This window comes from Tamandua tetradactyla, chromosome 8 (assembly GCF_023851605.1).
Source record: "Tamandua tetradactyla isolate mTamTet1 chromosome 8, mTamTet1.pri, whole genome shotgun sequence".
NCBI lineage: Eukaryota > Metazoa > Chordata > Mammalia > Pilosa > Myrmecophagidae > Tamandua > Tamandua tetradactyla.
Genome location: NC_135334.1, coordinates 30,732,579 through 30,746,401, shown reverse-complemented (window position 1 = coordinate 30,746,401; position 13,823 = coordinate 30,732,579). Strand labels below are relative to the sequence as shown.

At 40.4% G+C, this 13,823-nt stretch overlaps 1 protein-coding gene across 6 annotated transcripts in view; it reads right to left on the bottom strand.

Annotated features, from left to right (window-relative positions):
- ARHGAP20 (Rho GTPase activating protein 20) overlaps window positions 1-10,959 on the bottom strand; it is a 138,545-nt gene extending 127,586 nt beyond the window's left edge. The window contains exon 1 of one of the 6 annotated variants that reach the window (XM_077113022.1): window positions 10,908-10,959. Coding sequence is in view for 3 of the 6 variants with exons in the window: in XM_077113014.1 (XP_076969129.1) it covers window positions 2,022-2,138 (117 nt within the window). In the remaining 3 variants the exon portion in view is untranslated. Of the gene's footprint in view, window positions 1-2,021; window positions 3,253-9,101; window positions 9,573-9,676; window positions 9,793-9,877; window positions 10,222-10,353; window positions 10,631-10,907 lie in introns of those variants that run through there. The other 5 variants (XM_077113015.1, XM_077113018.1, XM_077113016.1 and 2 more) reach the window with 5 other exon arrangements.
- Between the last annotated feature and the right edge of the window lie 2,864 nt (window positions 10,960-13,823).

Here is a 13,823-nt window from a genome sequence, read left to right as displayed (position 1 = left end):
AAACAAGAAACTTTCGTGCTTCAAAGAACTGCATAAAAAAAGTGAAAACCATCACAGAATGAGATAACAATTCTGCAATTCATATATCTGATAATCAAATCTAGAATTTATAAAGAGCTATTATAACTCAATTATAAAAGACAACCCAATTTAAAAATGGGCTAAGGATCTGAATACACAGTTCTCCAAAGAATATATACAAACGGTCAATAAGCATGTGAAAAGATGCTCAACATCATTAGCCCATCAGAGAAATACAAATCAAACCCATAATGAGATACCACTTTCTATTACTAGGATGGCTGAAATTGAAAAGACACATAAAAACAAATGTTGGTGTGGACTTAGAGAAATAGGATCTTTATACACTGCTGGTGAGAAGGTAAAATGGTGCAGCTTCTTTGGAAAAGATTTTGGCAGTTGCTTAGACAGTTAAACATGGAGTTACCATATGATCCAGCAATTCTATACACCCAAGAGAAATGAAAACAAAAATTTGTTTATAAGTGTTCCAGTTATGACAGCCCTCCAGCAGCACCCTTGAGTAAACATGGTCAATCACCAATGCTCTCTGCCTGATAATCGCTTACAGAGAAGAGCTTCACCAGATTTTTCACGTAATGGCCCAATTACAAATAATATTTTTTGTACAACCATAGTACAGTATGATAAGCAAAGGGGTTCTCTGGCTGCCCCACTACCCAGCCACTTGCCTGAGGGCTAAGATGCCGACTATGTCAGACACATCTATAAGGGTTGGGAGGTTCTGCCTTACAGCAGCCCCTCACTTTCCTCACGCAGAGATACTATGATCACATCCAAACACCATAACAGAAAAAAAAAGTGTGTTAAATGAGAAGAAAAAACAGATCCAGATATATCTATACAAAATAGCAATCACTACTGTAGAGGAAGAGGGTAAATGAAGGGGTAGAAGAGGGAATTCAGAAAGTCTCCTGGGTGTGACTTAGGACTTAGGTAAATAGGAAAAGGAAAAGGTTATTGAGCAGCCAGGTTTTCAAGATCCTTGAAACATGAGCTGATGTGGGCACACAAACATTTCACTTTCTGAGTTCACACACAAGTAACCAGACATCCAGAAAAAGCCTTTACAATCAATCCAGTTGTGCCATGTGACAGCTGTCTATCAAAATTAGGTTAAGGCCACTCGGAGCACTGCTGGCATATAATGTTGCTAGGACTATTTTTGGTGGTGGCTGGACGTTGCTAATTTAAATTTGTTCTAGATGAAGAAAATAAGATCGAAATAAAACTATAAAATAAACTGGGTTGTGCTGTCTACAGGCCCCATTACTGGTGGCTAACAGAAAGCACCTCTGTTATCTAACTGGGCTCCCTTTCCAGCCTCCCACAGATGGCTAAGTCTCCCATAAGTAAACTAAAACTGAAGGCAACCTCTATGCTACTTTAGATCGCTGCTTGCCACAACCAAATTCAGAATCTATTTTTCAGGCTTTCTGAACACATTAGGACCTCTAGTGCCTCTGTTATCTTGAGCACTTGTGACATCGATAGAAAGAACAGAAGCGCAAACTTTCCCCTCAGCGAAAATTTATTTTAATGGTTTTTACCAAGATGCTCTGGAGACATGAGGGTGTTAGTCACAAAACTCCATCAAATCACAATAATAAAATATACATATATTTCTTCAAAGCACGATGTATACGAGTATATAGGTATGTAAACATACATACATAACTTTGATTTTATACATATTTATTTTTGTGATACTTCAGAGTTTATTATATGGTTCCGTGGCAATTTAAGTAGAAATCTAGTTTGTTTTCAGTTAATGATATCTTTAAGCAAGGCAAGATTTTTTAATTACATATTTTTTAAAAATTCATGTTTGTCCTATAGAACACAATATGCCTTTATTCGAAAATGAACAGCCCACCAAGTCCTCAATAGGAGGATAAGAACCATGAAAGAATTGACACCGAAATCACTTAAATTGAAGATGATTTCATTTTCTGTAGGGACAGTCAGTTGGCTCATACCTCCTCAGTCGACTGAACATGTTTCACTTTTTGTCCTGCAGATCTTTCAACAAAGTACATCAGTGAGAGACTGCTGAAATCACACAGAATGATAAATTGCTTCACGACAATCTTCATTTCATAATCAAGAGCAACTGCACTATTTAGGAATCTGTGACTTGGAAATTTTTTAGTCTGTGAATTATGATAGTCTATTGTACTGTGGGGGACTCAGTCTTCAAAATCAACAACTACTTCTTATACAAATGAGTAAAAATAAAAGACTGTCCTTAATTTTCATTTCATAAAAACTATAATTTATGCTATCCTAATATATGAATTTCGAATCACAAACTTAATTTTTCTTGTCATATTAAAATTCATGTTTTGTTCACAATTAAGTAAAAATAACCATCAAAATAAGAGCTTTTTCCTAGACTCAACATTCATGATATCAAATGTTCACTGAATTGAGAGTTTCAACTGAGTTTCCCCCACACATGATGTTCTACAGTGGACTCCTCTGAGGTACAGAATTCAGTGCACCCTTACATAACTCTGAAATATAATCCTGTGAGTTTGAGTACCATGCAAAGCTTTCCAGCAGCAAACAAGACCGAGATAGCTTGGAGATCAGGCCTGGCTAAAGGGCTCCTGAAACAAATCTGCTTCACATAAAACACCTGAAATTGATAGATACCAAGACATAAAAATCAGAAATGTGCCATGGTAGCTAGACCAGTTGATTATGTCATTGTCATTATTAGCCTAAATGCCTCTACCATTTACCTTACAGTAGCAGTGAACACAGCATTCAGTGGTAAACGGAGAAGGTAGAGACACTGCTCACAAAGAATGACATAACTTCTCAGGAGAAAAACCCTCAAATCTGCTTTCTTAGCTGGTTATACATCATTCAAATCTACTGTCTCCTTACATACAAATAATAACAAATGCAGTTATATTCTAGTTGGAAAGAGAAATGTAGTTGTAAGATCTAGATTGCAAATATGTAGCCTTGGCAAGTTATTAATCTCTGAAGAATCAGTTATTTCTTCTATAAGAAAAAGCTAACACATACTTTGTGTAATTGATGGGTATTATATATAGTCAGGTATTCACTTAAAGAGGTTTGTTAATGCCCTTTAATATTTCTTAAGTTACAAAGTCAATCATTATCTTTTCGTTCAAGTATCTGCTTTGTAATATTGGACATTTATGGCCTTTAAGGATGAATCTTTGAAGGATAACATGCATTAATATGCATGTGAGTGTTTTATATTAAGTTTTAAAAAATCAAACTTTTTTTGTTACTTTACACCCACTTTCACATGGTAAAAGAACTAAAAACTTCCACAAACTTTTTTCAAGTATTTTCATCTTTTGACTATAAAAAGTAACCTTGTGTGATAGCCCAAGATATGGGTTATTACTCTTATTTTACAAAGAAACAAAGTATAGTCAGAAGTTCAGAAGTCACACCAGTGATAAGAGGTCTTGCCCAATTAACCTAATTCTATTTTTTTTTTGCATGGGTAGGCTCCAGGAATTGAACCCGGGTCTCCAGTACAGCAGCCAAGAACTCTGCCACTGAGCCACTGTTGCCTGCCCAACCTAATTCTATTTTGATAATTACATTCTCCTCTAAAATAATCACATGTACCTCATTTTATGCAAATCATAATTATGAGTAACTCCAGAAAAGGGCTCAGTAGGATGCTGGTTTAGCCATGGGCATAATATTTTTTTCAGCACTGAAGAGTAAAACTAAGGCTTACACACCAAGATGTTTCATTCAATCTTTAGCATAAGACAACACATGGCCAAAGTCAGCTCTGGGGGTGTTCCAGCATGAGCTGCTATAAACAGATCTGGACCAAGAGAATGTAGAAAGAAAAGACAGAATGAAGTGTACAACAGCTGCTGCTACATTTAAAATGTTAGAGCTATTTTAAAATTCTTTGGCCTTGACTGAGTTTCTGTGCCTCTAAGTCTTTCTTTCGAATCTCAACACCCACCTTATTTAAAGAGTGTCCAATTAGCACATGAAACCAAAGGGTCAGGGTGTTTGAGTCTGACACAAGTTATCCTTAATTTAAATGATTCTAGTATGTGATCCATATCATTTCACAAAAACGGTTCAGTTCAAACATGGATTTCCTTAAGGCTACACTCATATTTTCAGCAGAATTTAAAGCATTATCTTTACACTAATATTTGAGAAACTCATTTCTAGGATTTACTGCACAAACCCATTTTGTATTTTTTTTTGTATTCTGTATGGCAGGGTCACATTTCATTATTTTTCCATGTGAGTATCCCAGTATTGTGGCACCCTTTGTTGAATTTTTGTTTGTTTGCTGGGCTTGTTCGTTTTGGGAAAGCGCATGGACCAGGAATTGAATCTAGGTCTCCCACATGGCCAACAAGAATTCTACCACTGAACTACCCTTGCACGCCCCTTATTTGGTATCTTTTAAAGTGCCTTAGTGATGAAAAATCCTTGCCCTTTGCAGGCAGATTTAATTTTTGGAAATAGTCAAATTTTCTGACTAGTGAATAAAGGTGGGTGATCAGTAAGGTAGTTCTGCTTGAAGTTAAAATAATGAACGTGGTCATAAAATGAAAAGACCAACTTCTTAAACAGCAACTACAAAGTACTCCCACAAACACACCAATCTCTTTCATCATACTTCAGGACCTTTGCACATACTTTCCCCACTTTCAGGGAAAACAGCTTTATAGCACAATCTTTTTCACTCTTAAAAGAGTTAAGAATCACTTAAAAGAGGCTTTCCTTGAACACTCTAAGGCTCAACATCCACTTTTGTGTAAGTCAGGGCCATATTTGTTTCTTTAATAGCAATTATCGCCATTTATTAATTTTTATTATGGTTATTGTCTCTTTCTCCAGACTTGTGATGTCCAATATGGTAGCACATGTGGCAATTTAAATTTAAGTTAATTAAAATAAGGCAAATTTAAAGACAAAAATCATTAAATTGGATTTCTTCAAAATCAAGAACTTCCATTCTTTGAAAGACACTATTAAGAGAATAAAAATAGGCGGGCCGCGGTGGCTCAGCGGGCAAAGTGCTTGCCTGCTATGCCGGAGGACCTCGGTTCGATTCCCGGCCCCAGCCCATGTAACGAAAACGGAGAAACAAAATACAATAAAACAAGAAAATGTTTAAAAGATGTTTCCCTTTCTTCCTCTCTTCCTTCCTTCTATCCTTCCTTCCTTCTCTCTGTCTTTCCTTTAAAAAAAAAAAAAAAAAAAAAAAAGAGAATAAAAATACAAGTACAGACTTGTATATCCTTTATCAAATAACATATTTGATAAAGGACTTGAATCAAGAATATACAAATAACTTAAAATTCAATAATAAGAAAACAAACAATCCAATTAACAATGGGCAAAATATTTGAATAGGCATTTCACCAAAGATACTCTATGGTGGCAAATAAACACATGTAAAGATGTTTAGTATCATTAACAATTAAGGAAATGAAATCAAAACTACAATGAGATTCCACTTTACACCCACAAGGATGGTTATATGATCTAATCATTCCAGATCTAGCTGTTTACCCAAGAGAAACAAAAGCATATATCTGTACCAAGACTTATACACAAATGTTCATAGCAACTTTATCTGTAACAACCAAAAAGCAGAAACAATCCAAATGTACATTAATGGTGAATGAAAAAAATAAATTGCAATTTATTCATACAATGGAATACTACTCAGTAACGAAGAGGAATTAACTACTGATACATGCAAAAAACACAGACAAATCTCAAAATAATTACACTGAGTGAAATAATTCAGACCAAAAGAATACACACTGTATGATTTCACTTATATAAAATTCTTAAAAATGCAAATTAATCTATAATGACCCAAATTAGACGAGTGATCACATAGAAATGGGGAAGAAAAGAAGGGATTAGAAAGGGTCATGAGGAAACTTAGGGGATGATGGATATGTTGATTGTCATGATTATGGTAATGATTCCACAGGTATATACATGCCAAAATTTATCAATTGTACACTAAGTGTGTAAGTTTTACTCTGTGCCAATTATACTTCAATGAATCCAATAAAAAAACTTAGTTTCAGTTATACCAGCCACATTTTAAGTACTCAATATCCAAGAGTGGCTAGTGGTTATTGAACCGGACACTGTTTAGACAGAACAGTTTCGTTACTGCAGAAAGTCCTATTGGACAGCACCGTTCTAGACCAGGGGCCAGCAAACTACAGAACAGGGATTTACCACTCGTTTTACTAACTACAGTTTCATTGGAACATAACTGTTCACTTACAAAATTGACTACGGCTGCTTACGCACAACAACTGCAGAGGTGAGTAGCTGCAACAGAGACTGTGTGGCTTGCAAACCTAAACCTAAAATATTAACCACTTGACCGTTTAAGAAAAGGTTAGCTGGCATTGCTTTGAATAATAAAGTATAGGGGCCATACCTGTCCTGCTCACTACACTAACATTTATTTCATACCCAATATTAGCAGGCACTGTTCTGGGTGCTGGGAGGCAACCTTGAACACTACAGATCAGGTCCTGACTCTCACAGTATTCATAATCTGGAGAGAGGTGTAAGGAACATACAATATGTGAGTAAATAAGAAAATATCAGGCAAAGGTAAATTTCTGACAATAAAACAAGATATACAACATGACTGAGGAGCTACGTCCACTTAAGTAGTGAGGATGGGCCTCCTAGAGGAACTAAGTTCTGAATAATAGGTAACAGTCAATAATGAAAGATCCAGGGTAAAAGCAGAGAGAATAGCAATACCAAGGCCTCCAAACAGGAGTAGATTTGATGACTTTATATGTGAAAAAGTTTCTAGGACTGGCGAATGCACAAACAAGGGGAAAGGGTAAATGAGATGGGAGAAGTAGACAGCAAAGAAGATGGATCTCAATTTTATTCTAAATGTGATAATGGAAAGCCACCACAGGATTTTAAGCAGGTGAGCAACATGATAAAATTCACATTTTAAAAGATTACTCTGGTGCTAGGACAAATGGAGACTAGGTCACGGAAGGGCAAAAAAGATGTCACAGGGAACAGTTAGGAGGTTTCTGAAAAAGTACAAGTGAGATGGTGATGGCTTGGCTTGGACTACAGTGGCAGCAGTGGAGATGAAATGGCTAATTTCAACAAACATTTTGGAGTTAGGTCTTTCTGATGGATTGGGTGTTGTAGAATGAGGAAATGAGAGGAGTTGACAACGAATCCTAAATTTCTGGCTTGAACAACTGGGACCCAGTGGTATAATTTATAGATATGGGGAAAATTACAAACAATAAGAGCTAAAATTTACTGAGATCTTATTTGCCAATATTTCCTCAATTTCATATTTAACCTTTCCAACAACCCTGGGGAGGTAGTTACTATATTATTCTTTCCATTTTACAAATAGAAAATTAAAGAACCTGCCCAGGTCAGAAATCTACTACCAACACAATGTAAGTTTGAATCTAGATCATTGTACTCCAAATTTCACCCCACTGTTTAAAACTGCCTCCTTGACATCAGTTTCGAGAAAGGAACATGAACTATGTTCTAGGCAATGGCAGTACCGCCGGATTAAGTAAATAGACTCCAAGATGACTAACATGAAAGATGCTTTTGTTTAGCTTGTTCTTTAAGTCCCATTATTTTAAGATCACCTCTACTCGCATAGAATAAAAGATGTAATGTTGTTCGTATACTTTTCAAAGCACTTCCTCTGGCATTTTCTCTTTGAGTCCCATTTTTACTAACGAAAAAACTGAAACGAAAATTAAGTGATTGGGTAAAGGTCATAGAGATAGTGATAGAACCAGAACTAAAAGCCAAGTGAATGGATTCTGTACAGTGGTCTAATCCCATAAACTGTTATCTCTTTAAACTTTTTTTGAACATTCTGTAAGAAATACATTTTATATCACTTCTTAAAATACACATAGATATATGAATGAGAAAAACCAGCTATAAAAAAGTCCTTATCTTTATTTTTTAATAGACTGACATTTACTATTCTATTTCAGTTTTTAAAATGCTGTCATTGGTAATTTAAACAACACTGATCCAAATTTTAGTAATCAACACTACAACCATACGGTAGGCTTCTTGAGAAATAAGACTCACAACTCACTAAGACTACCAAGCACAAAAATGGTAAGATAAAATGTAAACATGGATCGATCTGTGGAGTATTTGGGAGACATGAACACTATGGTCCATAAGAGTATAAATGGCCATGATTCTTTGAGCTGCAGTTGGGAATTTTTTTTTTTTTTTTTTTTTTTTTTACTTTCCATTGCTGATCCAAAGGTCTGAAATCATATATGACTACTAATATGTAAACTAAGCAGAGGTGCACCTTTCCAGGAAAAAATATTAAAAGCAAAATAAAACAGCTTCCTCAAACTCCTGATCCCTCCCCCCAGAAGGAGGTAAAAAGCTTTAGGAACACCAAATTGCCAAAATTTACTCCCTTTCAAAAAGGAAAAAGAATGGTTTGGAAGTATGACACCCATTATGTTTTATAATGAAGGACAGCAACTTAAGGGCAATGTCTATGCTGAGTAAAAAAGAACATGGAAAAAGGGTAAAGTAACCCTTCATTTATTGGACAAGTGCTACTGATAAATGATCAAACTCCTTTCTAATGTCTTCTAGCTTTGCCAGCACGCTTAATTACCCTTACAAAATAAGGGAAGAGAACTGTTTGGGAAAACCTTTTATTTTTCCCATTTCCTAAGTAACATAAATTACCGAACATTTATTTACCTTCCTAAATATAGCACTAACCTGGTGAGTTCACATATTTTATCTGGGAAGACTTACACACACACACACACACACACACACACACACACACACACACACACACACACACACACCCCTAGATCTCTTAAGGGGGAAAGCGACAAGGACAAACCGCAGCCTCAAGGCATCAAAGGATCAGCCGGCGTAACAGCCCATACATCAAGTTCACGGACAGCCCTAGATGGCTCCGCGACACAGTCAAGGTCCTTGGGAGCTCACGTACACTCTTATACTCAGAGCACTGATCTCACCTTTCTTCCACTGACCTCTGGACAACCCAGGATCCTGCTGAAAAGATTTATGAAAGGCAGTAAGATCTAGACCAGTAGAGCAGCCTGCGTAACCTCTTAAGGCTCTAATGATACAGAAATAATTCTTTTAAGACATTTCTTAAAGAAGAGTTCGATGGTCTAATTCCAACTTGTTTCCAGGGAAACTGGAGGGACACCACCACTACACTGAACGAAAATAGCCAAATATCGGAAGACCTTGTACAGGAAGATGGGGAAAAGCAGGAGACAAGGCTAGAAACCCCCAAATCAATTCCTATGAGAGCCCAACAGCAGAGGCCGGTCCACGTGCACTTGCTTAGGGAATCATTCCAAGGAAACCTGAAACCGATGGAATCAGCACGCCGCACCGCGGCTGTGTTTATCCGAATGGAACGCTACAAGTTGTTAACCGCGTCCTTCCTCCCAGATTTGATAGGGAACACGCACGCCACCCCCATACCGCCCCCGATACCCCGATCCCTCTTCAGCTCAGGGCGAAGGTCCCTCACGACCCTCCGCCACAGCCCCCAGCCCGATTCTAGGCCAAACCAAACCTCCATGTCCCCGCAGTGTGGACCGTTGGCGTCCTAGTCAGCACCTCCCACTCTGACCACCACCTCGGAGAACCGGAATCGCTCCGGGAGCCTTGAGCCAAGCGCGGGAGACTTCCCCTCAAATCTCACGGGGCCGCCGTGCCGCCGGTGGCCAGGTGAGGACCTGAGCCCCAGCGGGAGCCACAACCCGCGGTCGCCTACCTTCCTTAGGGCAGGCTCCCGCGTCCGGACGGGCGTCGCCGGCCCTGACGACCTCGGAGCTGACCCCGCCACCAGGCGGGACGCCGAGAGACCTCGGGAGCTGGAAAGGCCGAGCACTCAGAAGGACCGGGGAAAGGGAGCCCCCAATCCAGGCAAGCGCGCCGGACAGAGGGAGGAGTCGGGCTGCCTCTGCGGCGGGCGGATGGAGACGGGCAGGGAGGCTGCAGTGTCTGCTTCAGCAGGGTTAGGACGATCGATGCTAAGAGGCTGACGGTGATTTGGAACGAGGCGGCGGCGAGGCCCTGCGTGCGGGGCCGGGGAAGACGAGAATGTCCGGAGATGAACGCCACGGGGCGCGAGCCTCGAGCGTTAAATCCCTAGGCGTCCGGCTCACGCGCAGCGGTCGCGGAGGGCGCGCGCTGGGTGTGGGGGCGGCGGCGCGCGAGGAGGGCGCGGACCCTGTTCCACGTCCTCACCTTCTTGGTGCCGGGGCCTCCCGAGATCTCAGACACTTCTGACAGGGAAGAGGAGCGCCCCGGCTGCCCCCCTAGGGTCTTCTGCTGGGGGGACATCTCTTCCATAAAGAAGACTTTCAAGTAAATCCCAGCCCGGGCAGACGCTCCGCGGTCTTGTTCTCTGCACGGCGGCTGGAGGGGCTAGGAGGCGCGGCCGCCACGATCAGGCAAGAAACCGAGCTCCGGTTGCGGGCAGTGCACCTCCCGTCGGGGCCTTGAATCGCCGCCTGCGTTCAGCACGGCCGGCCGGAGGCGATTACAGCAGCGACCACCAGTCAGCGCCGCGGCCCGCCCAACCTCATGCCCGCCCCCTCAGCGCCGGGAGCCCCAAGCCGGGACCCGCCCTGGGCCGCCCTCCTCCAGGCCTCCGCCCTCCCAGAGGCGTCCCAGCCAGTGGCGCGCCTGCCGGGCGTCTTTTTATATCTATATCTATCTATCTATATAAAGGCACTGGCGACCGACCCTTCTTCTCAGTCTGTCACTCGGGAGTGGGGGTTCTACCCGAAGGAGCTTACCGGCCTTTCACGAACGGGGGGCCTTTAGTGGACTGACACGCGCCTCTCTCGCCGGCCTACCCACAGCTGTGCCCACCGCCACCCGACCCTATCCATTCCGGCGCTGCGCCCGCCAGGAAAGGCGCCCCTGCAGCGCTTGCATCTGCAGAGCTCCAGCGACCTCAGCCTGAACAGAGGAGTTGCAGTGATTCCTGCTCGCTTTCAGCGGACTGTGGAGCGCTTCGCCCCCACCCCCTTTCTTTCTTTTTTTTTTTTTTTTTAACCCCCTTAAAGAGATCTTGGGATGAATTTGTATGTCGTGGAGTGCCGCGGCTGCACAACTTTGGAAACCCACAGCATCGCCTGACCTCTTGTGCAATCCCCAACGTCAGCCTGCCCGGGGTAACCCTCCTTGACTTCTGCGGCCGACGGTCAGCAGCCCCTGCACAACTTGCACCAGTGATTTCCGCTGTCTGCGGGCTGCAAAGACAAGGGCATTCCAATCATGAAAGCGCAGTTAGGAAAATGCAGGCAGAGAGAGGACTCTGAAATTTGGCTTAGCTTTTGAGAAGGCTACAATATGTGGAAGTGTTTATCAGATATCTGCGCCCAGAGCATAACTTCCTGTCAGCCTAAATAGTGGCAAAAAAAAATTAAGGCCAAAAAATAATCAGAGGGAGGGGATTTGGAGCTGACATGGGTTGATTTGAGTGTTGCTGCACTTAGCAGAACTGGCTGATTGGTGTGGATGACTCGGTAGATGGCATTCTTCCCTTGGAGTCAGGACTATGTAAAGGGTGAATTAGTGAAGAACACACTCTATGATACTCAGTTATTGAAGCAGATTTGTTTTTGTGGTTGAAAAAATCGGAGGTTCCTGCGGGTAGGGCTGTTACCAGGACAGGTTGCAGAAGAATAGGGCTCCGTTCCAGGAGTGAGACTCTGTCCAATACACACACAACACTATCACCAAACCCTGGAATTGTTTATGGGAAGAAAATGTTCCAGCCTTGTTCACAACATTTTGTTTAAGGTGGGCTTATTTAGGCTTTATAAATCATACATTTAGATACATATATTTTATATATTATTTGTTTAATCCCTCCTGAATTAAAAAATATATATATATATACACACACACACAGAGTGTTTCAGAATGACTCTTTTTTTGTTGCTCTGGCCAGTATGCAACAACAGGATTTTGCCCTCACTGTAGCGTTTATCATGAATTTTACATTGCAGAGATCTTTGAGTCTCTTTAATTCCTTGATGAAATTATTCTCTTTAATTCCTATTATGAATGGATGCTCTCTTGATCTACTTCATTTTTTAAAGATTTTAAACACACCTAGCTCCTAAAATTTCATGTAATTTACTCTTTATGTTTGGTGTTTATTATCCTCCCTCTCAAAGAAATATAAGCTCTCAGAGGGAAGGATCTTTGTCTTTTTGTTTAAAGTTGTATCCCAAGTGCCTAGAGCAATGTCTGGCACAATAAACATTTGTTGCTTACATGAGTAAACGAGATGCAAAAAGGATATGAGACCGATCCAGAACGGCCAAGCTAGATGGTTGGTTGTTTTGCTCAGAGTCCCGTGTATTATCAGGTCTTTCTTTCTGAGCTAAATACTTCATACTCCAAGTCAAAGTATTATTTTTATCTCATATGTGGAAGACTCACTTTTACTTCTTAAGTTTTGGTGCTTTTATTTCAATATCCATTAGTTTTGATTTGCATAGAAAGCATCCATCTTAGTTTCCTAACTGCTAGAACAAATACCATGCAATGGATTGGCTAAAAAACAGGAATTGATGGCTCATGGTTTCAGAGGTTTAAGAAGGCTTATTTACTCTAGGGATCAGTATTTTCTGACTGGCGGACAATCTTTGAGGTTCCCTGGCTTTTCCATCACATGGCAATACACATGGCAGCCTTTTCTTCATTCTTTTCTAGGTTCTGTTGACTTCTAGCTTCTGGCTGTTTCCTGTAGCTTTTCTCCCTGTCTCCAATTTCCTCTGCTTAGGAGGTCATCAGCTGTACTGGTAAAGTCCCCCCCATTCAGTTTGGACACACCTTAACTAATAGCATCTTTGACATTTTTATTTCTAAATAAGTTCACACCCACAGAACCAAAGGATGTGAACATGCCTTTTTTGGGGGACATAATTTAATCCCTAACATGGTCCTACCTCTCTCCCATAAGGAGTTTTGAGTCAGCTCTCACTTCCTAAAGAAAATTGAGTTGGTTCACATTAATATTATCACAAGAATAATGTTCTAAGAACACAAATCCAATCATATCACTCCCCACTTAAAACCTTTGTTCATTCCTTGTCTATAAAATAAATTCCAAGTGTGGTAGTATGATATATGTATATATATATATATATAATATACAAACCTGTATATAATCTGACACTCCCCACCCCCATTTCTGTCTTTTCTTATCTCTTGCCCTTTTACAGCTCTCACCCTATTCTCACTGCATGTTTAATTATTCACACTTCCAAGAATTAGCCTTGACCTCTCACATCTTTGCAACATTGAACCTGTTGTTGCCATTGCCTGGTAAGTTTTCTCCCTTTATTTTCCAACTTCTATTTCTTTACACTTACTTATCTAGTCCCTAGTGCATACTAAATGCCCAATAAATATTTGTTAAGGAGAAAAATCTTCAAGACTTAATAATTTTTCCTATTATTATGGGAAAATCTTCCTGACTTTATTTCTGCCTACTTAGTTACCCCCAACACCAACCATGCACACACAGGGCTAAATACCCCTTCTCTAGCAGTAATGGCTAACATTAATTGAGTGCTTACTTTATGCCAGATACTGTTCTAAGCATTTTTTGTGTATTAATTCACTTAAATATTCATAATAATCCTATAAGGTAGATTCACTTAGAATCTACATTTTACAGATGTGAAAATCAA